At 33.0% G+C, this 27,339-nt stretch overlaps 1 protein-coding gene across 1 annotated transcript in view; it reads left to right on the top strand.

Annotated features, from left to right (window-relative positions):
• The window catches only part of LOC148272947 (uncharacterized), a 110,349-nt gene extending 84,162 nt beyond the window's left edge, over positions 1-26,187 (top strand). Inside the window, exon 3 of the mRNA XM_088239358.1 lies at positions 22,885-26,187. Coding sequence (XP_088095484.1) covers positions 22,906-24,312 — 1,407 coding nt within the window. The 5' untranslated portion in view covers positions 22,885-22,905 and the 3' untranslated portion in view covers positions 24,313-26,187. The remainder of the gene's footprint in view (positions 1-22,884) is intronic.
• The last annotated feature ends 1,152 nt before the right edge of the window (positions 26,188-27,339 follow it).

Raw genomic sequence — 27,339 nt, 5'->3', positions numbered from 1 at the left:
AACATAAGTGACAAAACGATATTGAGTTATTTATATAAAGTCGGAAAATAAAAGATGCTTGAGAAGTGGATACCATATGAGCTGAATGAACGTCAGCGGAAAGGTCGCGTCAATGCCTGCATTGCTTTGCTGACCCGACACAATAATAAGGGAATTTATTACTCGAATCGTTACATGATCTTGTGCGAACCGTAAACGTTTAACGCAGTGGTTGGATAAAGGGATCCAGCCAAAAAATACCCAAAACTCTCAATAGACGTTTATCATAACCGTATGTTGGTCCTGTGTCGGCGTTATCCGCTACAGCTTCATAAAATCTTAGCTTACTATTAACTGCAGACGTATATTGTCAAATATTCCAGGCAATGCTGGAGAAGCTCGCAGTGAAACAACCAAAGCTGGTCAATCGCTCGTCGCCACTGCTGGCTTTATGGCATCGCCCGGCTGCACTTCACGGCAGACGGTCTCTGAGCTGCAAGAACTGAAGCTAGAGACTCCGTCACCCTCCATACTCGCCGGACCTTGCTCCAACAGATAACTGTTGTTTTAGAAATATTGATAGCTTTTAAAAGGTAAAAATAAAACATTTCGACGGATCCGGTCGGCGAAAAATGCCTTTAGAGCATTTGTTGACTCCCGCCCATTGGATTTTTACAGCGAAGACGTCAATCGACTGCCATTAAAATGACAAAACTGTGGAGATAATATGAGACAATATTTTTATTAACTCAATGTATGTTTATTTGTAGCCGTCTTGATAGTTTTTAATTATCCTATCAGAATCCATAAATAATAAATGTATACGTCATGACAAATGCCGACATTTGTGCCTTAGAATGACTTATGATATTTATTTCATTGTATAACAATGTGACTCCGGAATGGCTTCGTCAATGGATTCCGCCGCGTGGGGAAAAGGGGCATTTAATAATTTACCGGGCAGTGAAATCCTCTCCCATCCCCGGCCACCCCTTGATCCCTCTCCCCCCACCGCCACCGCGCACAGGACGCCCGACCTAGGACAGGATATATCACGGTGCAAAATGGAAGCTGACGATGGTAATGAAACGAAACACAGAAGATGGATCGCCAGTCGACTGTCTCGAGTACTAACTACTGAAATCGTTACACTGACTTCGCTTCAGCCACTGCAGATTTTAAACAACTCGAAACTACTTATGAGATGCCAAAACCCAAATCAATTTTAGTTATTTCTGCTTGACATTTCTTATGCAAAATATCATTAATCGACTATCCGCACCCAATGGTGCATAGGAGACTCCCAATACACCGAATGCAGCGTTTCTCGATACCTGTTACATAAAGTGAGAAGATTGTTTTCAGTCTTACGCATCAGGTGCTAGTCCAGGGTCAGTAAAATATTGCGGTAAAAACACTATTTCCACATACACGAGAACCATTTTAAAGACGGGGCTTTTATATCGGTTTCGCTCATATTTAAAACATGTTTTATATAATAATTCATGTAGAAGATAAGGGTACATTGGAACTTAAATTGTAAAAACAGTTAGTGATAATTTTCCACAGCTATGTAAGTTATTAATCAAATGTTCATATTATAATAACCCAGTAATAAAATTAATTAAAAACATAAAATCATTGTTACGTTTTTGTCAAAATGTGAAAGATGAGTAGTTTTATTTTACTTTTTCGTGTGAACTCTTTTGTCCATTTTGACAAAAACGCAACAATTATTTAACTTTAAACTTTATCTAACATAACTTTTTTTCATGCAACTGGCCCTAAGGGATATTGAAGAAGGTACAGAACATAAACATGAATATACATTTTTAATTTATTCATTTATTCATTTATTTATTTATTTATTCATTCAAAATTACACTAGTTTAAATATTAATGAACTTATTAAGGCTTTTTAGGCTATGCCCGTGTCAACCCACAACAAATAACAATCAAAATACATAGTAAAATTAATTAGATCAAATTATAATGGCATAGAATAACAATCTAGAAAATAACGTAAATGTAATTAATGATAAAATTCCAAACAATACAATGTAAAAAAAATAATCAGAAATAATTTTTAAAATATAAATTATAAAAATTAAGAATCACACATAATCAAATATACAAAATAATGGTATCATTAAAATCAACAAAATAATAGTAAAATATAGTAGTATTAAAAAAAAACAAAATAAGAGTATCATTGAAATCAACAGAAAAAGAATATATATATAAAAACATAATTGAAATGATAATTGAGATATGTTTTCTAGAAACTCACGTAAGAAATATAAGAAATAGTAGCAATCATATGCCAAATAATAGTACGTACTGAATTAAATTATACAAAAATACGTAATGAAAAAACAAAAAAATATCAAGATATATAAAAAGCAAATAAAAGTAAAAGTATGTAAGGAAAGCAGATTTGTAAACTTTAGCTAAATGCTAATCTCGAACTTCAAAAAAAATGACAACCATTATACAGGCGTATTTATATATTTATTTATTTAAATGTACAATACAGCACTACTGCCAATTACAATGTACATATATTATATAATTATTATGTATCTTTAAAAACATGATAAAAAAAGCACATGATCGAGTTACCTTTTACATTTAAATTTTACAAACCGTGATTTAAATTTAAATTCAGTCTACATATTTTAATATACTACGAGGTGGACTTATCTTCACTTAATTTCCTTATTCAGGATTTTTACGTGATCGTAGCCATATCGCGTCGAAAACACTCGTCCAGGATTCTCGCTCTATGTAATTTACACAAACAACTGTGATATTGATGTTTTTTGATCACATTTCTTGATAAAACTCCATAGTTGATGATATTGATAAAATTATAAATAAAGTTATCAATAAAACTAAACCAAGGAGTTTTATTGATAATGATGTAATAACTTATATTTACATATAAGTTATTAATTTAAAAATACTTAGTACTCTTCCACTTATTTATTTGACCAATTAGCGCTTTCACCCTCTAATGGGCATCTTCAGACTGGTGAATATTATACAGTGTAAAGATAATTTTTATAAAATTAAATATGTAAGTGTAAGTACATTAAAAAATATATTGAAAAATACACAATACGCAATATTTCAATGGAACAGAATGAGACAAATTATTGAAACATGTGTTGGCGGTGTGCTTTAAGAGATGATTCTATTCTACGAAAAACAATTATTCTTTTATTACAATGTACAGAGTCCAACTAAGGGTGCTTGTAAGGCTTGTAATAATAATAATAATAATAAAACTTTATTTTTAATTTTATCAAAATCATTACAAACAATTGTATTCTCTATCCGCCTGAATACAGGAAATATAACTAAAATGTATGTTTTATCAAGTAGTAAAAATATTTTTTTTAACGTATTAACCCCACTACTCAGGATTGATACCGATTTTCAACAAAAACCACGTTTGATTGAAAAATCTAAACCTAAAGTTCTTCCAAATACCCAGCGCTTTACTTGTATATGTACATTTATTTTTGTGATAAAGTTATTTATTTAAATAATCGCAGGCGGGCGCCGTGGCGCAGTTGGTTAGATGGCTAACTGTGAAACTGGCGTCGCGGGCTCGATTACTACCAGTTGCGAGGAAAAAAATCAAAGAAAGATATTTTTTCTCAATTGGTCTGGGTGTTGTGTATTTTTCATTACCTCCTTCCATATCCCCCTCTATCCCACCTGCTGACAAGCCTCTGGATAGAGGCTTAGCGGGTTATTCTTAAAAAAAAAAAAAAAACGTAAACTTATTATTAATTATTTTTTTAAATATTCGTCTGACAAATTGATTCATGTAAATGTTATTGAGTAATAAATACTTGTTTACTTACACATTTAACAATTTACCTTTGACTTTTTACAATGTTATCCAACAAAATCTAATCTAAAAATGTGCCTACATTTTCAGTCACAAAGTGAACAAGAGTAATCTCTTTTATCTCCTAACTGTCTCCGCTTACCTTGATACACATCAGTGATTAATTCCTATTTTTTGCTGCATTAGACAACCATTAAGTATGTTTATAAAATCTAAATACTTACTACGTTTAAAAAAAAAACGCTTAACATGGATCCCGATTTTTGTGCCCAGTCTTTGGATATTTCTATGTCAGAATAATTGAACATGGGCGTCTGTAATATTTTATTGTTTCTTCGAATCATTATTTCATGGACGACTTGTATTATTCTTTATCCCCCGTTAAACAAGATTCATTTTTATCCGTTAATATTTCTGTCTGGACGTTTTAGAAAATCCCGCAAGGATTGTATTTGAAATCTTCCCTAATATTTATCTGTATCCTAAGTCCGTAGGTCTGTCTCTAGGGTGACTGGGTTTTTTCTTTTTCTCTCCGATTTCTTCACATTGCGAAGATCTCACCTTTGCAATTTGATACTAACGAGGGTATGCAAATTTCGGCGATCTACATATTTCAGCTTTTTAAGTTGTATCTGAGATCGAGTATCTTTTTCAAATCAAAATGGATAATAATACTTCCATCTGACGCGTTCAACTATTAAATTTGCAAATATTTTTGTTATTTAAATTTGTTGCAACAGAGTGAAAATAGTTTAGAGAAGGAATATGTAAGTCTAGGCATTTACAGTCTATGACTTATCGTTGGCTGGTTTTTTATTTTATTTTTTTACAGTATACATAAGAGGTAAAACAGAGTATTAAAAAATAAAGGATAATTACATAGAAATGAAATACATGTTAACAGTAAAAATAGTAAACAAAAAATCCCACAAAGACATGACCAGTTCGTGGGTATAAAGAAATGTTTATGAATTTTTGCCCCTATCATAAAAAGACAGTTTTAATATTTTTGTGTAACACAAAGAGAAAAGAAAATATTCTGGAAAAGATTCTAAGGTATTTTTTTTATTTTTTATAGTAATTAAAAAAGGAAATAAAAAATATAAAAAAAACATAAAAAATATTCCTTATTATTAAAGAGCAACAAAATATATCTTGGAAAAAAAGAGTTCATGTCTTTGGTTTGAATCCAGGATAGTGCGTGTTTTTTAAAAGAAGGAGAATTTCGGAAGTTTGGGATCAATGAAATATTTTCAGAAAAAAAAATAATTAAAAAATTTTGGGCTGATAAAATATGCATGTCTCTGTGCTAGCCTCGTTTTACGATGTGGTATAGTGTTAAAGTGGCCACTTTAGACACTGTATAACATTCACCATTCTACCTATGTTAAGTCATCCACATTTCTTTAACTCTTTCATCTGTTGACTTTTGTGAAGTAAAAGAGCTGAAACCTTTATCATGTGGGGAGATTCATCCGGCTGAATCAATTCACCTACTAGGCAACGCCTGAAAACAATTTTTCACTTTTACCAGTTAGTTGATTCAACAATGTTTTGCTCAAGCTTACATAGTACAATTTACATTTAAAAATGGTACAGTAAAAAAATGGAAAATTATGGATAGATAAGGCTCCTATGATAAACGAAGTTAATACAGCATCCCTGAAAATAGGCTTGAAAATGAATGCTTCAAAAACTAAAGTAATGAGTGATGCAAACCAATCATGTAACATCTTAGTAAATGGAGAAAAAATTAAGAAGATTGATAGTTATATATATTTAGGACATGAAATAAAGCTCGGCAAAGATAATTAAGAGGTAGAAATAGAAAGAAGGCGAAGTTTAGCATGGGTCGCCTTTGGTAAGCTCTCATATATCCTAAAATCTCCGAAGTATTTAATTTACTTAAAGAAAAAACTTTTTGATGCTTGTGTTCTCCCTGTACTGACATATGGCTGTGAAACTTTTGTGTTCACGAAAAAAATTTTACACAAATTATCAGTGACACAAAGAGCCATGGAAAGGAGAATGTTGGGTATTTCGTTGAGAGACAGAAAAACCAATACATGGATTAGAGCGAGAACAAAGATCACCGATGTGGTCCATACGGCTGCCAACCAGAAATGGAGCTGGGCTGGTCATATAGCCAGAATCACAGACTCTAGATGAACCAAAAAAGTTCTGGAATAGTGACCCAGAACGGGTAGAAGAAGTGTCGGCAGGCCTCAGACAAGGTGGTCTGATGACATAAGACGAGTTGCAGGAAGTAGTTGGATGCGGTTGGCTCAGGATAGAGAAATACGGAGACTAAAGGGGGAGGCCTATGTTCAACATTGGACAAGAGACGGCTTATGATGATGATGATGAAGGCTCTTATTTGAATCCATTAGTTCGGGTGCAATGGGTGTGATACATAATATAAGCCACACAAAACTTAAAGAAGAATGAGATTCTTCGTTTGATTCATCTTTACATTAAATCATCCTATGTCTGATCTATTTTTGTTAATTCAAGATTAAAGCAAATATTTTTTGTGTTTATGAAACCTGCTACAATGGCCAATGTTTCTTTATCATGATATTCTTTGAATTTTTTTTTTGATTGTAAAGCATTTCAACATGGTTTTTTTTCGTCCACATGTTTGTCTACACCAAATTCCAGAATAAAAATAACTTACTTGTATGGCGGTACAAAATACAGCATCGTTTTCTCTAACGCGTAACTTCTGAAAGCTATTTAATATTCGTATTATAACATTATTAAACGCAACGTCAAACAATGTAAAAATTGATCAATTACATACGATGAGTGTAAAATCACAATTTATAGGTGTCGATAGTACATCCTAATACCTGTTCCAAGCTTGCTTGGCAAACAATAAATAAGCACATTCAAGGCACGTAATCATAAATCAAATTAGGTATTTACTCATTATATCAACCAACAGTTCTATTTAAATATTGTTTTGAAATCATGTATTATACACTGAACCTTTTTTTACTCGGTTTCGAAATAACATGGTACAATTTTTTTTTAGTGAACATAATTTGACAATGCCTTATTTATTTATAGAAAACAACAGCCATTACAACAAAAAAGTAAATATTTACAAATAAACCAAAATTATAGGCTAATTATAGTTTTCTAACAACAACAACAACAAACCATCACGCCGTTTCCCCGTAGGGGTAGGCAGAGAGGATAAAACGCCATAACACTCTATCTTGACATACAGACCTCGCTTCCTCTACATTCATACATCTTCTTATGCACGCACGCCGATTATTCCTACTTTTGACATGTCCATCTTCAAGTATTTGATGGACTGAATGGATGAAATACAATGTCAAAAAAAGAAGAAGAAAAGCGTACATTGAAATAGTCACTCCGCATCATTCCACGCGTAAAAAACACAATAAAATATCACAATAATAATGAAACAATAAAAAATAAATAAAAGAAAAAGATTTTTGTTTACTCGGACTTAAAAATCCTTTCGCCGGCGGATACATACGGAATAATACTGAACTATCAGTCCTCCCTTCTTTCTTCTAAAGGAGAAAATAATTATTATATTAAAGTGTACAAAAAATAAAATATTAGGTAGGTACAGTTAGATTAAATTATAATTATTATTTTTAATTAGGGTTCTAGCATTTTATTTAAATTTGTTATATAGCGATATACGTAATACTACAGATGGCTCTCGACTTTTGCGCATTCTTCTCTCGCACAGTTTGCTATTTCGCATTTTAAATATTATTTTTTTGCAAATTTTTATCCATAATCCGCAAATTGTTCGCTCTCATGCAGTTCCACCCGCGGTCAAATAGTGATAGCTATGTTTAAACAATATTGAGGAAAATAATGAATCAGGCCATCAAGGAAACGGACAGGGAAGGTGTGCCTACATTAAGAGAATTGTGGAAGAACTATAATATATATGGAAAACAATCAGCAATATTGGAGACTCGCGGGCTGAAATAAAATGATCAACAATGAATTGTTTCTGGAAGCAATAATTCTCGCAAATGATGAGTGATTTTATGAATTCTGAAGAAAGTCTGGAAACTACCACATATTAAATAATTAGCCAAATTAATGAACTGAACTTGGGCGTAAACAACGAAGGTGTTAATGAGTTTATTGAACCTCACTCAGTACCTCTGTCAAATGAATACTTAATTAGCAACAATTAGTAAATGAAATACACAGTAAAAGTAAAGAAGAAGAAGCTGATAAAATCTTCAAGACTTTGACAATCAAAAATATGAATGAAGCCTTCATCCATCTTGTCATTTTTTTACTATCGTGAAAGAATGTGATCCCAATGTAGAACATATATCTTAAGCACGTACAACGATTGAGAAAGACACTGCATGTTACAAAACCCTTCATAAAAGACAATTTTAAAAAAAGGTTTTTTTTTTAAAATAAATATTTGCATTCTTATGATTTAGCCAAATATTTAATTTTGAGGGCCATTTTCAACGAGTTGTAAATAACTCACTATTGGAAAATGGGAATCAAGTTGGGGTAGAGTGGGATTCGAACCACAGACCTTTGGTCCGTGAGTACGAGACACTAGCCACAGGACCACAACCCGATTCAAAAACAACTACAAAGGTTGTGTGCAACTAACTCTTAAAAAGGGATAAAGTGACCACCTGAAAGCACTTAACACGCCTCATTAACCAAATATTGTATATTGATAAATAAATATTTTAAAATACCGTTTTTGTCAAATTTTTGTACACCTCTCGACTTTCGAACATTCGAAATTCGCATACATTTTAAGGAACCAATTATGTGCCAAAGTCGAGGGCCTACTGTATTCGTTTTTGGAATTTCTTACAGGGATGTTTTGCTTACTTAAGACGGATCTTTTACTTACTAGGCGCAGAGAAGAATGTGCAAGGGAAGGGTTAGAGTGAATAACTATTGATATAAGGTACAAAAAATAAAAAACAATTTCTTTTTTTTAAATCTCTAAATAATTAAATAGGTACGAAGGTTTTCACAGTCACTGTTATCAATTTGTTCCTTTTTTGGGTGATACCGTGTGTGTTGGATTTGTTTCGACGTTTCGGCTACCATTGCAGAAGCCATCTTCAGGGTAAACTGAGTGTTTCAAACACTCAGTTTACCCTGAAGATGGCTCAGTTTAACGTCGGAACAAATCCAACACACACGGTATCACCCAAAAAAGAAACAAAACTCTAAATATTTTTTATGCAAGAAAACTTATCCACCATTGTTTTTTTTTTAGAATACTTTTTTTACATGCTACTGCGTAAACATGCAGGGTTCATAGTCCATGATCGATGACACACACACGTGCTAAATAATTTCACCTGAAATTATAGTGCGACGACCGATAAACCAAGTCAGCGTTTTCTGTTTAATTCCAAATAAATGCACTTTACCGGAATCATTACATTTTTTATTAGGTACCTACCAAAGTGTGATAATTATATTATTGTTTTACTAATTTGACAACACACTGCCTTTTCGCAAATTTAAAAAAGTATAAAAATGCACTTTCAAATAATAAAAAAAATATGTGTAATTTTCCCCGCCATAGCAATATATATTGACTCTACAGTGTAAGGAAAAAACGCTTTCATTCATCGGGAAAGTTAAAAAAATATACTCTATTGAATGTGTTTATTGACGAAATCCATCCGTGAGATGACTTGGCGAAATCTTCGTTTTTACGCACTGCCTGTCAAAATATGATGTATAAGTCAATGATAATATTATTATGTTTTTGTGAATGTGGATCGTTTATAACGTTTAGATGTATTTATTAACAATAAACATAATTATTTTCTAACACTTTTTTCAAGTTATTTTTAGATTAGTTATTTGGTTGCCTAGAAATTCACTCGTCTGCATACCAGAATATTAAAATATTTTTCCAGATTCGTCAGTCTGGGCCAGTGGTTGGCAAACCGCGGCTCGCGAGTCGCGTGTGGCTCTTAGCCACTTGATTGCGGCACACAGCCCAAGTTTCACTTTTCAATTTATTTTTTCAAGGGTCCCAATGAAGAACTTTTTTAATGATTATTGCCGTTGAAAGGTCAGACACGTGCGAGGATATTGCAAATGCTGTCATTAAATGCACAGAGAAACATCATCAGGCGGGCCGAAAAGTATGGCCGGAGTGAGAAACGGTTTTGTTTCTATTTTGAAGGGAAAATTAATCACGAGATATTTGTTTACCATTGCATCATTCACAGTAGACATTTCCAGAAAAACAAAATGTTTTAGAATTGGTCAACACAATTGTAGCTGAAGCGCTTTATCGTCGCCGATTCAAATAATATTTCGTTGAAAAAGTGGAAATTCGATATGAAAAATGTTTTCTTGCACGCGGTAAAAAAAATAATGCATTGTACGTAAGTTTCTTGAAAATGTACGAAAAAAATTATAAAAAATATAAAGTACTTTGAACGAAGTCACTAGTTTTTATGAATCAAACAATGATATTGTATAGTGAAATTTCCAAAAACAATCCACGTTATGATGTTGCGCCTTGAATCCGCAGCCTATATTATGCAGGTTATGTGCAGTTCTGTATGTAGGCACATTAAAAATGTACACTGTATGGTCAACTATATTTGTATTATATATTATAAAGTGCAACTGTGTGACCGATATTCAAAAGTAGATATATTGTGAATAATATGGATTACACAACATTATTTTTGGTACGTGTACTTGTATCGGTATGTATTGGTACGTGTACTTGTACCATAATCCTGAATTTGAAAAAAAAAAAAAATTCTACCTCATCTCTGTAGGGATATAAATAAAAATATGGATTACATTTACATTTCTAGTAATATTATAAGTTTTGTATGATTAGTTATTTTATGTTATGTATAATTTTTATGTGACAACATTTACAATAACAATATTATGTGGAAGCCTCTAATTGGACTTTACGATATGTATTTATAGTATAATTGTATCTTATGAATTTATAAATGTCTGTTGGCTTTCCAATGAAATAAAATAAATAAAAAGATATGAGAGTTGTGAAAGATTTCCGGTTTACCGTTAGTCAACAGACCAATCGGCAGAATTGACTGAGAAGCAGGAGAAAATACCTTGAGACGTCACACGCGGAGTGATTTCAAAAATGCAAAACTTTTAAAAAACAAAGCACTGATAATGCGATCCATAAAAATATTTTTTGGCTTAGTTTGATAGTCTATTAACATATAACTTTTTTTTTTAACTACTCAAAGTCCTCATTATTGTACTGCTGATCTTTGGCTCTTTTGACTTATAAATTTGCTGACCACTGGTCTGGGAAATTTATTGATTTTATAATTTTAAGTGTTTTTGACTCAATGGCTACATCTATAAAAAAACCCTGATAGAGATAATAGAGTGGAGATGTCCGCCTCGTGTGGTATAGTGGTTAGCGCGTTCGCCCACCATGCTTGAGGTTCCGGGTTCGATTCTTACCAAGGTCAACGTGAAATATTAGAACGGTGAGTTTTCACTGCAATATGACGCCTCAAGTGTAAAACTGATCACCTTTCCTTCCATGTAACAAAATTTATGCAGATACGCTGCAATAGTCATATGAATACAGTGCCATGTGCACCACTGAGTACGGATAGGGAAATGATGATGATTGTTAAAATGTTTTCATGTTTGAATATTTATTTAATTTATTTTTTATTTAAACACTTTATATACATATTTATTCTTAAGGCAATTTCTTCCTACCTACCCAAACCGTTCAATTTGAGAAAATCAGTGGTATATGAACATATTCGAGGTATATCATAATATTTGCATTGTAAATAGATAAGAAGATAGTGTTTTCTATCGCAGAAAACGTTGGTATTCAGACTTTGTTGCACTCATTTGTATTCAGAATGCATTTTCTTTGATTACTTTGAATCCTATTGCGAGAGTAGAAAGCACGTGATATGTATATGTTTTACATGTACACAATACACTATGTAAGTCGAACCTATGCCTCGATTATAAACGCTATCTTCAACTGTACATATCGAGACGGTATGCACGTACTATCTGTATCTACGTCGGTATATTCTACCGACTTGTCATCTTGAATGACCCCGAAAGTTTAGTCCGCGTTCCTTACTTCATTAACATTGAAAACAGTTTTCATTTATATTTTAAATAGGCTTCTGTGATAAAAAGTGCCTACTCCAAAGCGACCAATTTAAGTAAAAAGTGGTCGCTTAAACACGATTTTTATAAGACGTTTGACAATTACCATGACGGTATGCTTAACGATCGTCTGTATTTATCTACTGAGCTATTACAAGGCCGACTTCTTAACGTCTCGAAATGTACACTCAGAAAAATAGTAAAACAATATGGAAAAAATATAATAACTAAATTTATTTTTTACGGCTAGATGCTCTTGTATAATAGGGCAGCATCTAGGCAGTCTAGCCACTGCATCTAGCCGCTTGTTTTCAAAACTAACAGTTTTGTCAGAATTTAATTCGACTTCAAAATTTACTTATTTCTCTCTCATATTTTTAATAGGCTTTTAAGAAAAAACGTGCCAACCCTAAAACGATTAAAAAATTAAATAAATCGTAATCAAAGGAAAAATTGCTAAGTGGTACAAAATTTTTGTAATTTTTAATGTGTAGATATGTGTATCGAGGGGTACTACACCCGTCGGTACAAACCGATGTACTTACATCAAAACTTGATGGGGGGGGGACCGGTAATGTATCTTCGTAATCGGTCGGCAGAGTTTTATCTTCAACTATGACGTCATACTGAATCTATGTCATTTTATTGCGTAGATATGTGTTTCGTGACGTACGCTTCCCCTTGTTTCACATCGATGTACCTACCCAAAACTTGAAGGTAAGGGGTCGGAAGTGTATCTTCGTAATCGCTCGAGAGGATTTATCTTCAACTATACCGTCATGGTGAAGGTATTACGTCCTTATCCTCCCATCATAATCAAGGCCCTAGTACTAGAAGCGACCTACATAATATAATATACATATCCATACTTTCCGCGGCCCATGCAGTTAACCGAAAGTGTACCAAGGCGAACTTGTAATGGAACACAGATGGAAAAAAATATATTTCCAGCAAAATTCACGTGTACGTTTCACGTTAAAGTTCGTATTAATTAGGCATTTCACTCAGTTTTATTTATTGGGAGCAACCTCCCGGCCCCATATCAATTCGCAAACCGGGCTCAGTAATCTAAATTTAGTTTCATATTTAATTGCGGGTGATATTATCAGGCAAATTGACGTTTTGTGACCCAAGTTTCAACTCATTTCAAATACGTTCATTTATGTAATTTAACTTAATGGTTCTTCATCCTCTCAAAAGTAGTTTTATAATATTCACCAGAAATTTACGAAAGTAAGTTTTTGAAATGAAAAAAATTTTACATGCTTATTTTAAGAAAAACTTTTTAATAAAAGTATTCTTCAAAATCTTTAAACATATTTTTTAATCTTTTGGAACTCTTTACATGGAATATAAATCGTATCCTTTGTAATTTATTGTGTGTTTTAATAGTATATTTATCTAACAAACATCACACAAGTCTACTACGATTTAAACGAGCACTAAATAAATACTTATATTTATTTATTTATTTGATATCGTCTTGATGTCGTTGAATGTTCTATAAAAGCTCTGTTTTTTAATATTTTTATTTTGTCTCTTATATTTTCAATTCCGAATTAATGTAAAATGCATCTGTTTTACCTTTATAATGGACCATTTATAAATAGAAAAGGCTGTGTATTATTTTCAGGGTGGTAGTTCATTAGATTGGTGGCCTCCGTGGTGTAGTGGTCAAGACGCTTGACTCACAAACACAAAAATTAAAATGTGATTTTTCTCAAGCCTGGGTGTTCTGTGATGTAATTCACCACTGTAATTGGTCCTCCGGGCCTGTTGTGGTGCAAAAATAATGTAAAGTAATGTAATTAAACAATAATTATTTCAGTACTCTCTTGGTCTATATGAGGAATATGCCTTGTACTGTATGAATGATATTTTTAGTAAATTGTAAATTTAATGTTTTTCCGCACCCTTGAATAAATTGAAATGAAATAAAAAACAATGAAATCTTAATTTCATTTATATTATTTATGTATGATTTTATTGAATGCTGTTTTTTTTTTACATTGGGTATTAACATTAATTTTTCTATTTTTTTTCCTGATTTAAAATAAGCCCCAAAAGTAAAACGAAATAATAAAGGTCATTTATTTTAACAATGTTTGATTATGTCCAAATGCTTGCAGACTGGCTGGATTTCCTCCCTAGGGAGTTGTTCATATTTAAATTTATTTCAACAGAGAGGGAAAAAGTTTTCGAGAAGAAATTTGGAAGTCTAGGCATTTACAGGGCTTATGACCTGTCATTGGCTGGTTTAAGTGGCCACTTTACACACTGTGTAACATTCACCATTCTGCCCATGTTTGAACATCCACATTTACTCAACTCTTCCATCTGTTGACTTTTATTTTATTTTTATACTTATTTTTATACATTAAACGCCTATAGGGCTTTTACAATACAAATTTGCTTATATAAAACATAATACATAATAAAGTTTATAAAGAAAAATAGGTAGCAGTTATACGAGTAGAGAGATTAAAAAATTAAGTTGATTAAAACATGTTTAAAAAGTTATTGTAGAAGTAATTCAAAAGTTCGTAATTTACTTGTTACAATGTGTAATTTAATATATCTAAAAGAGTTTAAAAAAAAGAAAATAAAAGCATATACACATATTTATGTAAAAAAATATAGAAAAGTTATTTTATCACTTAAATAATTTAGTAGCAAGTCATTTGAATGAAAATTTTTCAACAAATTTGTCAATAATGTAATCTCCTTCATTCTCCTTATTCCCTCGATTGAACGCGAACATAAAAAGAGGTGTCGAAAATGCTCACTTACTTTCATTTTGAAGGCATGTAATCAAACAAAATAATATATGTAACGTAAAAGCAAATACAATATCTTGTAGAGCAGAAAATTTTCTTTCGAATGACACTATTTTATTTTTCTTTTGGTGCTCGTTATTAAATTTAAAAACAAAACGCATACAACTTATGTTAACATCCAATATAATCATGTTGTTTCCGCCTTGTGCGATTGTGATGTATTTGAATCAAACGACTGAAGGCTGATTCTACAAATATGAAACGTAAGACTGATAACCTTGTCTTTACGTAACAAATGATCAAGATTTTATTTATATTTATATATTTTTTTGCACAAAAACAGGCCAGGAGGCCCAATTACAGTTGTGAATTACACATCACAGAACACCCAGGCTTGAGAAAAATTACTTTTTTTGTGTTCTCACCGGGAATCGTACCCGGAACCTTCCGTGTGTGAGTCAAGCGTCTTGACCACTACACCACGGAGGCTGCCACTGATGCATGAAGATGCACTGTAATTCGTGTATTACCTAATTCAAAGCCGTAGATACTCGTAATGCACCACTTGGTGCGGATAAAGGAAGGCTGGGTGGTGTTGTTTCGTTTTAGTTTTTATTATTTTATTTTTACAAAACTCGTATTCTTATCATATGTTTAGTACGGTTTATATAGGCGTTATTTACGACTTTATTTGGGGTAATTCCGTTATAGGAACCACCGTGGAAAATAATCTATCTACCCAATTTCAATTTAATATCAAAACGTTTGTGTTTTTATAGGATGTACTGATGTGTGCTTTGTTATCATTTATTCATGAACGTTGGACGACGCCGACGGGTAAAGAGTTGTACCGGTAATCTATAAACTCATAAATAGGTACTTGGTAGCAGTGTAATGTGTAGAATATAAACCCCCTTGACAGACCCTACCCCACTGAAAGTTCTATCTACATGAAATAATTTCGTAGGCTGGTTTATGTATATATCTAGATAGAGGTAAGAGATTTCCTCGCTTCCCGATCCTTCGCTCTGTGATCCGCTTATATAATAAGGGATTCCTAGAATTTTTCTTACTTTTGTCTTACGACAAATAGGCGCTTCAATTGCTCGCAGTCCATTTTTCTTTTATTTTCATTTTAAATGGAAAATCGCCCATTAAATGCATTTTTTTGTAAAAATATAAACTTTTGCAGTTTTGTATATTTTTTCACCACAACAGACCGAGAGGCCAAATTACAGCACATTTAAACTTAAGAAAGAGCAAATGATTTATTTTGTGATCTCACCTGGAATCGAATCCAGTACAGTTCATGCATGGGGGAAGCGTGTCATTCGACGGCTAATATGCGGATAAAATTTTGCTAAAATATACTATAGAAATTAAATATTTACCTATAAAAATATCAAAAAACTACATGCAGGTTTAAAGGGGATGCAAGCACTACCGTGGCCGAATATGCACCAAAAATTAGGTTTATAATATTTAGTGGTGTGTTGGAGAATGATTGGGGGTGGGGGTTTGGGAAAGAGAGGGATTAGGAGAGGATGAGAATGTCACACTATTGGTTAATTTTTTAATCAAAATATGTGCCACATTGAAACGATATTTGTTTATTTATAAGTGGAATATTATTTTTCAAAGCTTTTTTAATGGGAAACACCTCCATATTATTTATTTTTGCATGTTGGTTCAATTGGTGTCCCGACAAGGAGACGGGTACTTTTTGAAACCGGTAGGCATAGAAAAGTCGGTAAGTGGTTAAATACAAATATTTAATAACATTTAGTAAAAATACATGATGTATTAAAATTGGCATCTTATAACCGCCTTATCAGCAGTTATTCTTTACAAATAAGGAGTTTTTTCACCTGACCCTTCGTTATTATGCTGGACGTGTTCTTGTACCTTCATTACACACTTACGAACATCGATTTGCTCTAAAAAATGAAGACGTGCGTAATTTATGGCAGACAAAGGTTGTGTCTTTCTACTTTCTCGCAATCTTCTTTTTATTTATTTATCATTCTTTAAACAGCACATACATAAGTACAATTCTATTTAAATAATGTATTATGGTTTCCCTTTCCGTAACCAGTGGTGCATATACTAAACGGGGCGCTGAATTGCAGCCTACCTATCTGGATCATTTTTGCCAAATGAAAAGCAATGTCTTTGGTTCATTTATTTAGTTATCATTATTTTATTTTATTTTAAATTTTGAAATAGTACATGAGTATACACATTCGTATGTACGCTCTTGAAAATAAACTAGTCCCAGTATGCTTAAAAAGACAAGTCTATGGATCATGTATATTGCCGGTGACGACATACGGACTAGAAACCACGCGTGTGTCACAGAAAAGTAACCAGAAACTAAAATGCACGCAACGATCCATGGAACGATAAATGCTCCGTGTATGTCTAAGAGACAGAATTAGAAATGATGGAATAAGGCGCTGAACTGGAGTCGTAGACATCATGGATCGTGTAGCAAAATTAAAATGGCAGTGGGCAGGACACTCTGCGAAGCAAAATGATGGCAGGTGGACACTCAGAATAATAAAGTTTAGACCGCGGGCAAATAAAAAAAGTGTTGGAAGGCCACAAAAAAGATGTGTCGATGACATTGCCTCGATAGCCGGTAAAACATGGATAGTAGAAACGGGTGATAGGAAGGAATGAAGACGTTTTTTGAAGAAGTCTTTATCCAGCAGTGGGGAGAGCAAGGCTGCAGAAGAAGAATATGTGTGCTCTAACTATAGCATTACTTATTCATTTATTTTATTTGTTTATTCCACTGTTTTTGCGATGTACCCATATAACTTCTTTGTTTCAGGTCTCGACTAGCTAGGAATTTCCTTTGTTTGGGCAGGGTCTTTGTTTCCCGATAGGCTTGATGTCAAATTTTTGTTTTAGAGGTGGTTTTAAATTGAAATATTTCACTGTTCCTTGACTGGCACCTGAAGCGTTATACTGATCACCTTACACCCATGTATGATTGAGATTCTCTGCATTTATGCACCGTCGGTTGCAGATAGGTGTATGATGATGATAAAGCTATATTTTAAGATTAGCCGAGTTGGCAATTCGAGGATTTGGCAAAATTCTAAAGTTGGTCAATTTTGCTTTAATTTTTCAGTCTTAACCTTTTTCTTACTGCCTAGGCGGCCACATAAAGCTATAAACAATATGTACAGTGAACACTGTACGAACGTACATACGGGCCGTATCATAGACTTTTTCGTTACTCGTTTTTCTTTTCGTTTTCCGTTACTGTTATGGCCAAAAGTTCTTAGTCACACTTTTTTTTTTACATGAAATTCCTGAGCTGAATTTTTCTTTCTACATTTTAATATGGGTACTAGCATTTTTTTACTTTATTTATTTATTTTATGTATTTATTTCGACGGCTTACGCCTTTAACAAAGCATACAATAATAATAAAAAACAACTACACACTTTTTTTTTACATGAAATTCCTGAGCTAATCTTTTTCCTTTTTACATTTTAATATGGGTACTAGCATTTTTTTGCCTTATTTATTTATTTTGATGGCTTATGCATTTCACAAAGTAAAAAATTATAGTAAAAAAACAATTATTATAAAACAAAATACAAAACACCTGTACTCAAGTGAAAAAAATATAGATACATAAAATAAAATAAAAACAGCAGAAAATAAAGAAATCACAAAAGAAATTTAAACAACAAATTATATCATATATATGCAGCGTATGTGTTCTTGAACTAATTAAGTATTTGCTCAAAAATAATAAACATTTTAAAAAGTTTTTACATTTTATTTCAAATCGAACATATATTGTCTTTAAACTGTTTTTTTTATATATTTTATCATTGTCGACTGTTTACTTCTGTAAAATAAATAAATAAATAAAAGTAAAAATTGACAAAAGTGATAAAAAACACAAATGTCATAAAAAAGACATTTACACAAATTTAAGTAAATATTTTATTGTGAGCTGACGTCATTTAATAACAATTTTAACTATTGGCGTGGAGTTAACTTATTTGTTTATTTTTTTTTCATTTATCACTCTAAACTACAAATAAATATTAGCTTCAAAAAGCTTATGTTTATTTTTAGGGTTTTTTGAACACACGTTTTATTATGGAACCATACATTTTCAAGAGGATTAATATCCGGGCTGTTTTCAGGATTATCTAGATTCTATAACCTTGTTCTTGGTCTTGAAATGGTTTTCTCGAAGTTGTGGCCTAACGAAAAGGTGCATAATCTTGTTTGAATGCATCTCGATGAATTTTCGTCAATTTTCGACAGAATTGTCGTCATTCATTTAACTGAACAACCTTTCTTTTTTAAATTCACATTCTATTGTTAATTATAATATTTTTAACATCTTTTGTAAAGGTTGTCATAGTCTTTTATTTGGTTTTATCGTAGTTTATTGTATAATTTCAGTCCCTAGTTTATTATTTTCGACTATCCTTGTCTCGTTTTAGAATGTTGTCTATGATATTGTTCTGATATTCCCGTATTGTGTCCATGTTTACTACGTTTTTAAAAAAAGTTTTAGTTCTTCGTCTACAATCACATCAGTGGCTAATTTATGAATATTGTTTTAGGATTCTAGTAGAGTTAAATGTTTTAAAGTTGGCTTCTGCCATTCTTGGTGAATGTTACAGTGTATAAAGTGGCCACTTAAACCAGCCAATAACAGGTCAGGAGCCTTGTAGATGTCTAGTCTTTCAAATTCCCTTTTCAAAAATGTTTTCCCTTTCTGTTACCGCAACAAATTTAGATTATATCATCAATTAATTTTGGATGTTATTTCTATAAATGCCTGGATGTAAATTAATTCATATCTGTATCTTCAATATAGGATTGCTCGGTACATCAACCTGAACCTGACTAAAAATTAGACTGAGAAAGCGTGTGTGGGATATTCCATCGGACTTCGTAAACTGTACTCATGAGAGCTGTTACGGGCGTTCACACCCGCAACAATGCGTTCGTATGATAATGTTATGTTCTCTTCTCTCTGACTGAACCAAATGTTTTTTTGTGTAAAACAGCTTGTTATCTTATAAATATATATATATATATATGTATAACGACTATGCTTACATCACAAAAATCCTAATGAGGAACTTCAGCCCTACGGGAAATTGGATACAAAAAAATGTTTTCTTAAAAATTAGATCATTAAATTGTATGGCAAAGTTTCTTGAAAATGTACAGAAAAAATAATAATTAATATTTTGATAAAAACGCACTACTTTAAATGACGTCACTGGTTCATGTGAATCAACCTATGATCTGAGAGCTATGGAAGATTTCCGGTCTGCTTGTCGCTTCTGGACCAATGGGAAGAACTGAATGAGAATAAGCGGAAATGAACCTCTGACGTTACACGCGGAGTTATTTCAGAAATACAAAACTTTGAAAAATCGTAGCGCCGATAATACGATATATAAATTTAAAAAAAAAAATTTTTTGACTTAGTTTAACAGTCTTTTAACAAATAAAAAATTCAAAAAAAACCACTGAACTTCCTCATTGTAAAAGAAAAATAAAAAATAAAAAAAAAATTTATCGTGTTGTTTTGTTTTTAATAATTTAAAAAATCAACACTATGTTCATACGTATCTGTATTATTTCTGTAAATGCCCCTCAGGCGTATTGCAAAATTAAATTTAAAAAAAATTTTTTAAAGTAGAATCTATAATACATGTTTTTAACTTGTCGCCAAATTCAGGAAAACAAATATATCCCTTTGAATTAAGTGTGCATAGGTACTATTTAAATTCGGATAATTTATATAGCGCCGTTTTTGTGAAAATCACCTCAAGCACAAAATTACTATTCCTTCTAGGAAAAAAGAATTACCAATAATCAAATTTTAAGAAATTTATAAATAAAATATTTAGTATTTATATTAGCCTAAAATTATAGAAAATATAAAATTATTCTAATCCAAATTAAAGAATCACATGAAACCCACTCTTTCCTAATTTCCATGCTGTATTGATCGATTTTTGTAATTAAATATAGGTACTCTTATTAATATTTTTGTAAATGTTTTTAGATGAATATTGCGAAAAAGCGTGTAATATAAATAATTGTAAAACGAACTTTCTCTAAACACGGGCATCTTGCTCCATTAGAGAGGTAGATACATTAAAATCTGTATTTATATGGAAAAATGTAAAAAAGTGATAAACTTTTTTGATTAAATTAATTATTATTTTTTAATTGAGCTACCAGTAGGTATTTACGTATTATCTACATTATATAATATTTTTTCATAGTTTTCACTTTTTAAGTAGGGGAATGGTGTACAAAATGACATAGGCGGGTAAAATGACATAGAAATCATATCTCAGAAACCAAACTCTTGGTCGTGTTTGAACCTGCACAAGAATGAGCACTGGTACGACACAAAAATACTCACCAATATTTAGGACGCTTATGGCGACCGCCCGAGGAGGACGAGTTGCGGGTTACTTTGTGAAATTAAATAATATTTTTGTTGCGCGGATACCGAAGGTATTATCATTATTTTATTTGTATTATTCTACAACACAAACTGAAAGGATATGTTGTGTCATTGTTAATCTTCATGAAAAACTATAATTTTGTTAAAATATACAAAGTGTAATGTGATATTTTTTAATGTTTTTAAAAACTCGCGTAGTGGGGCAAAACGACATATGTATTGGTAGGGTAAAATGACATGCTATGTCATTTTTCCCCACTGAATACTTTTTTTTTCTTTAGAAGAATAATAATGCTTCGCAATAATGTGCATAAAACATGACATTTGAATACAACTCCAAATATATCACAGGCTAAAGCTAACGGTTCAAAAAAACATATCCTGGAAAAGTGTAAACAAGGTATATGTATAAAAAAATGATTATTGATTCAGACACTGAAGGCTTTCTACTTACAGACGATGAAGATGACTGCTCATGCATTTATTGTAATGAGTTATATACGAGATCAAAGCCGGGTGAAACATGGTTAAAATGCATGAAGTGTGAAAACTGGGCTCATGCAGAATGTGCTGGTTTAAATAAAAAAAAACAAGATTTTTGTTTGTGAAGTGTGCATTTAATATTTTAATTCTTTAGTATTCATAAAAAAAACTTATAAAATCTGTTTTAAAAAAGTGTTGAATAATCATTCCATCCAAGTATATATCGTATGTCATTTTGTACGCCCGGTGGGGCAAAACGGTCTTTTGCAGTATGTTTTTATTTTTGTGTTTTTATTTGATAGATTTGTATTTTTTCCTACAAAAACAGTGCTAACATGTTAAAAAATAGTGTACATTTTGAACCAAAGAGATTTTTTACTCATTATGTTACCAATTTTTTTTTTCATTTTACAAAAAAATATATGTCATTTTGTACACCCTTCTCCTATGTTAACACGTAAAGAGCAATCAATGCATTCCATGTAAAATAAATAAATAATGTTATCTAATTTATTATTATCAGATTTTTGGTAACTTCTTTTTTTTTTTTTTTATTTCATTGATAATCCCTTACGGGTTACATACATTTAACAAAATATGTTTACTTCTGAAATTCACATTCTACTGTTAATGATAATATTTTAAACATCTTTAGTAAAAGTTGTCCGAGTCTTTTGCTTAGTTTTGTCTGGTAATTTATTGTATAATTTCAGTCCATGGTTTATTAGTCTCGACTGTCCTTGCCTCGTTTTAGAAGGTTGTATATGATATTTTTCTGATATTCTCGTATTGTGTCCATGTTTAGTACATATTTTCGCAAGGTTTAGTTCTTTGTCCTACAATTACATCAGTGGCTAATTTATGAATAAATTTTAAGGATTCTAGTTTTAAGAGTTAAGTTACATTTAATTGCTTAGTTTGTTTAAAAAGTTCTTTAGTTGCTGTTAGATAGGGTAGGTCATATACTAACTTTAATATTTTATTTTGCTCTAATATTTATTTGCTTGTAAAATAAACAGACTACAAAGATGTAGTCTGTTTATTTTACTTATCCGCAATAGTCCGGTATCTACAGTACAGTCATAAATGATGCTTTTTCTGCTTTTCCGTAAAATGTTGAGTCGATTTTTTTTTCTATTTCTAGAGGATGACTACGTAAAACACGATGGAGCCAGCTCACAACAAGACAGAGGCTCCGGACGAGAGGGAGCAACTGCGAATAGAGTTCTACGCGACTTACGATGTCATGACCGGCATCAGGATAGCCGCCACTTTAGGCGGCTTTTTCGGACTCATGGTCTTCCTGGTAATTTACAAGAGCCGAAGCAAATCGGTAAAGGCTCTCAAGGATCCCAAGATAGCCGAGATAGCCGCAGCGGCCGTGGCTGAAGAAGAAGCGGAAGAAGAGGAGCGACAGCTGGCCTACGCACTCGAGGAAGCTTTGGGCTCTCTCGGGGGGTCCTCCCCTTGGCCTCACCGCGGTCCACGCTTCTCTTCCGTGGGTGGTGGCTACAGCAGTCTACTAGCGCCCCCGAGGCGCCTTACAAAGATGCGCGGTGATAGCCTACCCGGTTCCGCACTCCGATTTGACTGCCGACCCCCATTCTACGAAGACGATATCGAAATGACCGAAACCGTCGATGACTCTTCGTGCACAGTGCCGTCAGAGTATGTCAACAGGTTTCTAGCTGTCCCGGGCGGTTCCCGCAGGTATAGCAGCATCACGTGCTCCAGCTCGGGCAGTTCCTATCTCGAGAGGCGAGGATCGTCCATCGTGTGCGCGCTGCCTACTATACCTCCCGCCCCGCAACACTGTCGGCCGCACAGGCCGCGCCCCGGTCGGCGCTATACGCTTCACGAAACGGATTGCCGGGACGTTTTCAACCCTATCGACATCCAGGTGATCCAGGCGACTCCGGAACTATCGCCATGTGCTAGCGAACGAACCATTTTAAAGCGCGAGCCCTCTGTCGGAAAGCGATCCGAGCCGGCTCCGGGTTGCGCCGGAGTCCGCGGCCCAGCACCCCTCGCGTCCCTCGGCAGTTGTGGAGTGTCCCTCAGTGTGGACTATCAGGACTACGACCTTCACTCGGTCGGGTCCGATTCAGTGTTTTTCGATGAGGATGAATGTCTGGATACTGACGATGAAATAGAGCAATTTTCTACCGATAGCGACGAAAGTCTGACCTTCAATCGCGGGGGATATCCCGCGGATGAAACCAAAGAGTTGCGACCGCGGCGACGATCCAGGCACATCGTGGGGAGATCTGTCCCGGTAGCGTCGTCTCCTCCCCTAAGCGTGGGTCCGGGATCCCCCGCCGTGAGGAAACACCGCTCATTCCTGAGCAGGCCCATCAGCCGCGCCACCCTGCGGCGGCTGTCACACCCCACGGTCATCAGCCGGCGCGGCTGCGCCACCATCAGCGGGGCGGTCGGGGAAGACGTGGAGCTGGGGTGCCGGCCTCCTGCCGCCCCGCCCCTGGCCCCCTCCACCAGCCTGGACTACTCCGCCGTGAGTCCCTCGCCGCTGAATCCGGAACACTGCTCGTGGTCTCAGGAGACTCTGTTTTAATTGTGTTACTGCATCGAAATAGTTTTGAAACTGTTTATATCGTGACTGTTAATATATTAACTTACCGCACCTGCGAGGAACATGAGGGTACACATATCGCATTTGCTATAGCGCACATATAGATATTTTTTTACCGACGATATAGAAAAGTAGTTAATAACATTTTGAAATAATCGTTTGTAAATGTTGTATTTAAAATGTATATAAACGTGTTTTAGGGAAAATGTGTATCGAACTATTACTGAGTAATAATAAACTAGCTCGTCGTTTGTAGTCAAAGTTATACAAATGTTATACGTGTGTTATCCCTCGCCATTGATTTTCAGTAACAAACTTGATGTCTTAAACTTTAATAGAATTTCCACAAAGTGTCCAGTATTCTGATTCTGATTATATCCCCGTGAAGTACATAGTGGTACATACAAACGAGTAGGTATTTATTTTATCTACCAATCGAATGGTTATTCTCAATCAAAATTGAATACAAATTTTTGTTTATCTTTTGTATTTGTGAGGATTTCTCACTTCTAATCAGGGTAATTTATTGATATTCTGAAAATCTTATTTTCAAGTTTACCACCTTTGCTAGTCACACCTGTAAGTGCATGTAAATATTATATCGTAAACCATAGACATACATAATATGTATGTATGCACATCTAGGTGTGATAAGATTAACCACTTATGTGGGTAGTTAGCTATATGATCACTTTTTTTTAAACGTATTGAAGCAATTTTTTTAACCGTTTTTATGAAATGATTTATTTTAATACTATGTAAAATCTTTAATTCCTTACCATATTTATCGTCACTTTATCAGCCCATATTAGCTCCTTAAGGAGCCCATTTCTATTGTTAAAGTAACGTATTGACATCTTATTTTTAATAAACTGAATATAACGACACATCATAACATTTAAGAGGGTACCAATTTGTGCATACAAAATATGAATCACAAAGCAACTCCAAGATAATGTAAAAATATATAAATCATTCTAGGTTCAGCATAATGTCATATCCTTTGAATGTAAATGATAGATGTACTATACTCCCTTTATAATTTGTAAGTATTTTGGGTAAATAAAATGATTGGACTTAATTTCAGGTGCTATATTTCCTCAGCTCCACCTGAAAATTTTTCCATTCAAATATTGAACACCCAATTACAAACAGCTATTCTCTTTTGCATCACCGATTTGAGCAAGCTTAATGTCTCTGTAAAGGAAAAAACGTGCTTTTCCGTGTGTATAAACCGATTAGATATAATTCTTCACAGTCAAAGGGGGTCACATTAAACTTTTATAAACTGTGTTGATAAACTTTATTATAAATATTATCGAATATAATTTACTTCATGTTTTTTTACGACTCAATTTGCAGCACCCACCAAACTTAACCTGGTGATAATAAAGACAAAGACTATTTCTAGATGGAGATTTAATGTTAGAATGGAAAAACTTTTAGTCCTCTCATTTTCGTAAAAGTCAGGAAATACAGTTCATTTTGCAGAATCTTGTACAACTATTTATGATAATTTACATTTTTTAAATAAAACTTCCACATTGTAAACAATACTCACAATATTTTGACTAAACCATAATTATTATTATTTAATTTTATATTCTCATTTTATTCCTTTAATTTCTATGTGTGTGGTCTCAGTATTTTAGTCAAATCAATTCAGCATTTCAAGTGTAAAAACCAAAGAATTATAATAATGGTAAAAACCTTACAGAAACAAAACTTTCAGACAGACAAAAATATTTTCATAAGCAAAAATGTGTTTACTTACTGAACTTTATAAATAATTCTACAAACATTTATGTTAAACCTAAGCATTTTCTTTGTTTATTGTTTTATTTTAGTGCTTATCAATCTTGGGTTATGTAAGTCAAAACATGAAGACTTTATTATCTTCATATCCTTGATCTGTTTAACCCATATTATAGAATATCGTTCTCTCCTTTCATTCCCATAAACACAATCTATTATTTCAAGCTTTTTGAGACTTTTTATTCATAACTAAGTTCAGTTGAACTTTGAAGTTTTCTGCATATTTATTTATTTATTCATGCAAAGATATGTATTACAAATAATAACGTATCCTTTACTTCATGAGGCCAAGAGCCCTGTGTTGAGTTGGCATACAACCACTCAACATAAAGGAAAATGGAAGCATACATATTATTAAAGTATGTATACCAAAAATAAGAATATTACATAAACATAAATTTTAATAAACACCCGGACAACATGATTAATGGTATTATATGTAAATCTATGCAATGTCTTCCAGTTGTCTCCTGCAATGGTCTCTTCCCTTGGAGAAAATCCAAACTTGTACACTTCTCCAGAAAATGGCTTTGTTATAAGTCCTTAAATAAATTTTAAGTCCTTGAGATAAGAGGTATTACAACACTTTCCATCCAGGACTGTGTACAAAGTATTATTTTTCAACACTGGCATTGATCTTTCTTTTTATAAGATCAGTTGGTCTAAAACAATTTGAGAAGAGTTGTATTTAAGTTCTTTTAACCTAATCTTTTAACTTTTTAAGTTCTTTATTTTTATATTGTCAGAAGGATTTTTTTTTAAGCATTTGATGGTTGAAAAGGCTTAAGAATCCCAAATGAAGAATGAAAAATTAGCCGTTTTAACTAAATGCTGTTTTACTCATATTTTAGTTCATAAGAAAAAATGAAATCATACGTATCCTTTAGAATACATTTCCAACAATATTGACACATTTTGCAATGGCATTTTAAAAACATTTTTACATTTAGTGCTAATATGTACGGTGTTTAGAATTGAAACATCAGAGTTACCTAGCAAATATTTTTTTGAATAAACTAAGTCGTGCAACTTTTATCTATTAAGTTACTTATCTTTGTTTGTCTTTCAGTTTGATTTAAAATAAAACTAATTCATATAAACTTCCGCATTAACTTGCAGTATTTTCCGCATTTAACTTTTAACTGTATTAGTTGTTTTAAAAACTATGGATAGAGGTTCCACTGTAATACTTGG

This window comes from Micrasema longulum, unplaced genomic scaffold (genome assembly GCF_059751315.1).
Source record: "Micrasema longulum isolate JH-2025_06_02 unplaced genomic scaffold, ASM5975131v1 h1tg002144l, whole genome shotgun sequence".
Taxonomy (NCBI): Eukaryota; Metazoa; Arthropoda; class Insecta; order Trichoptera; family Brachycentridae; genus Micrasema; species Micrasema longulum.
Note: the sequence above shows the minus strand (reverse complement) of the source record. Positions and strands in the feature narration are given on the sequence as shown.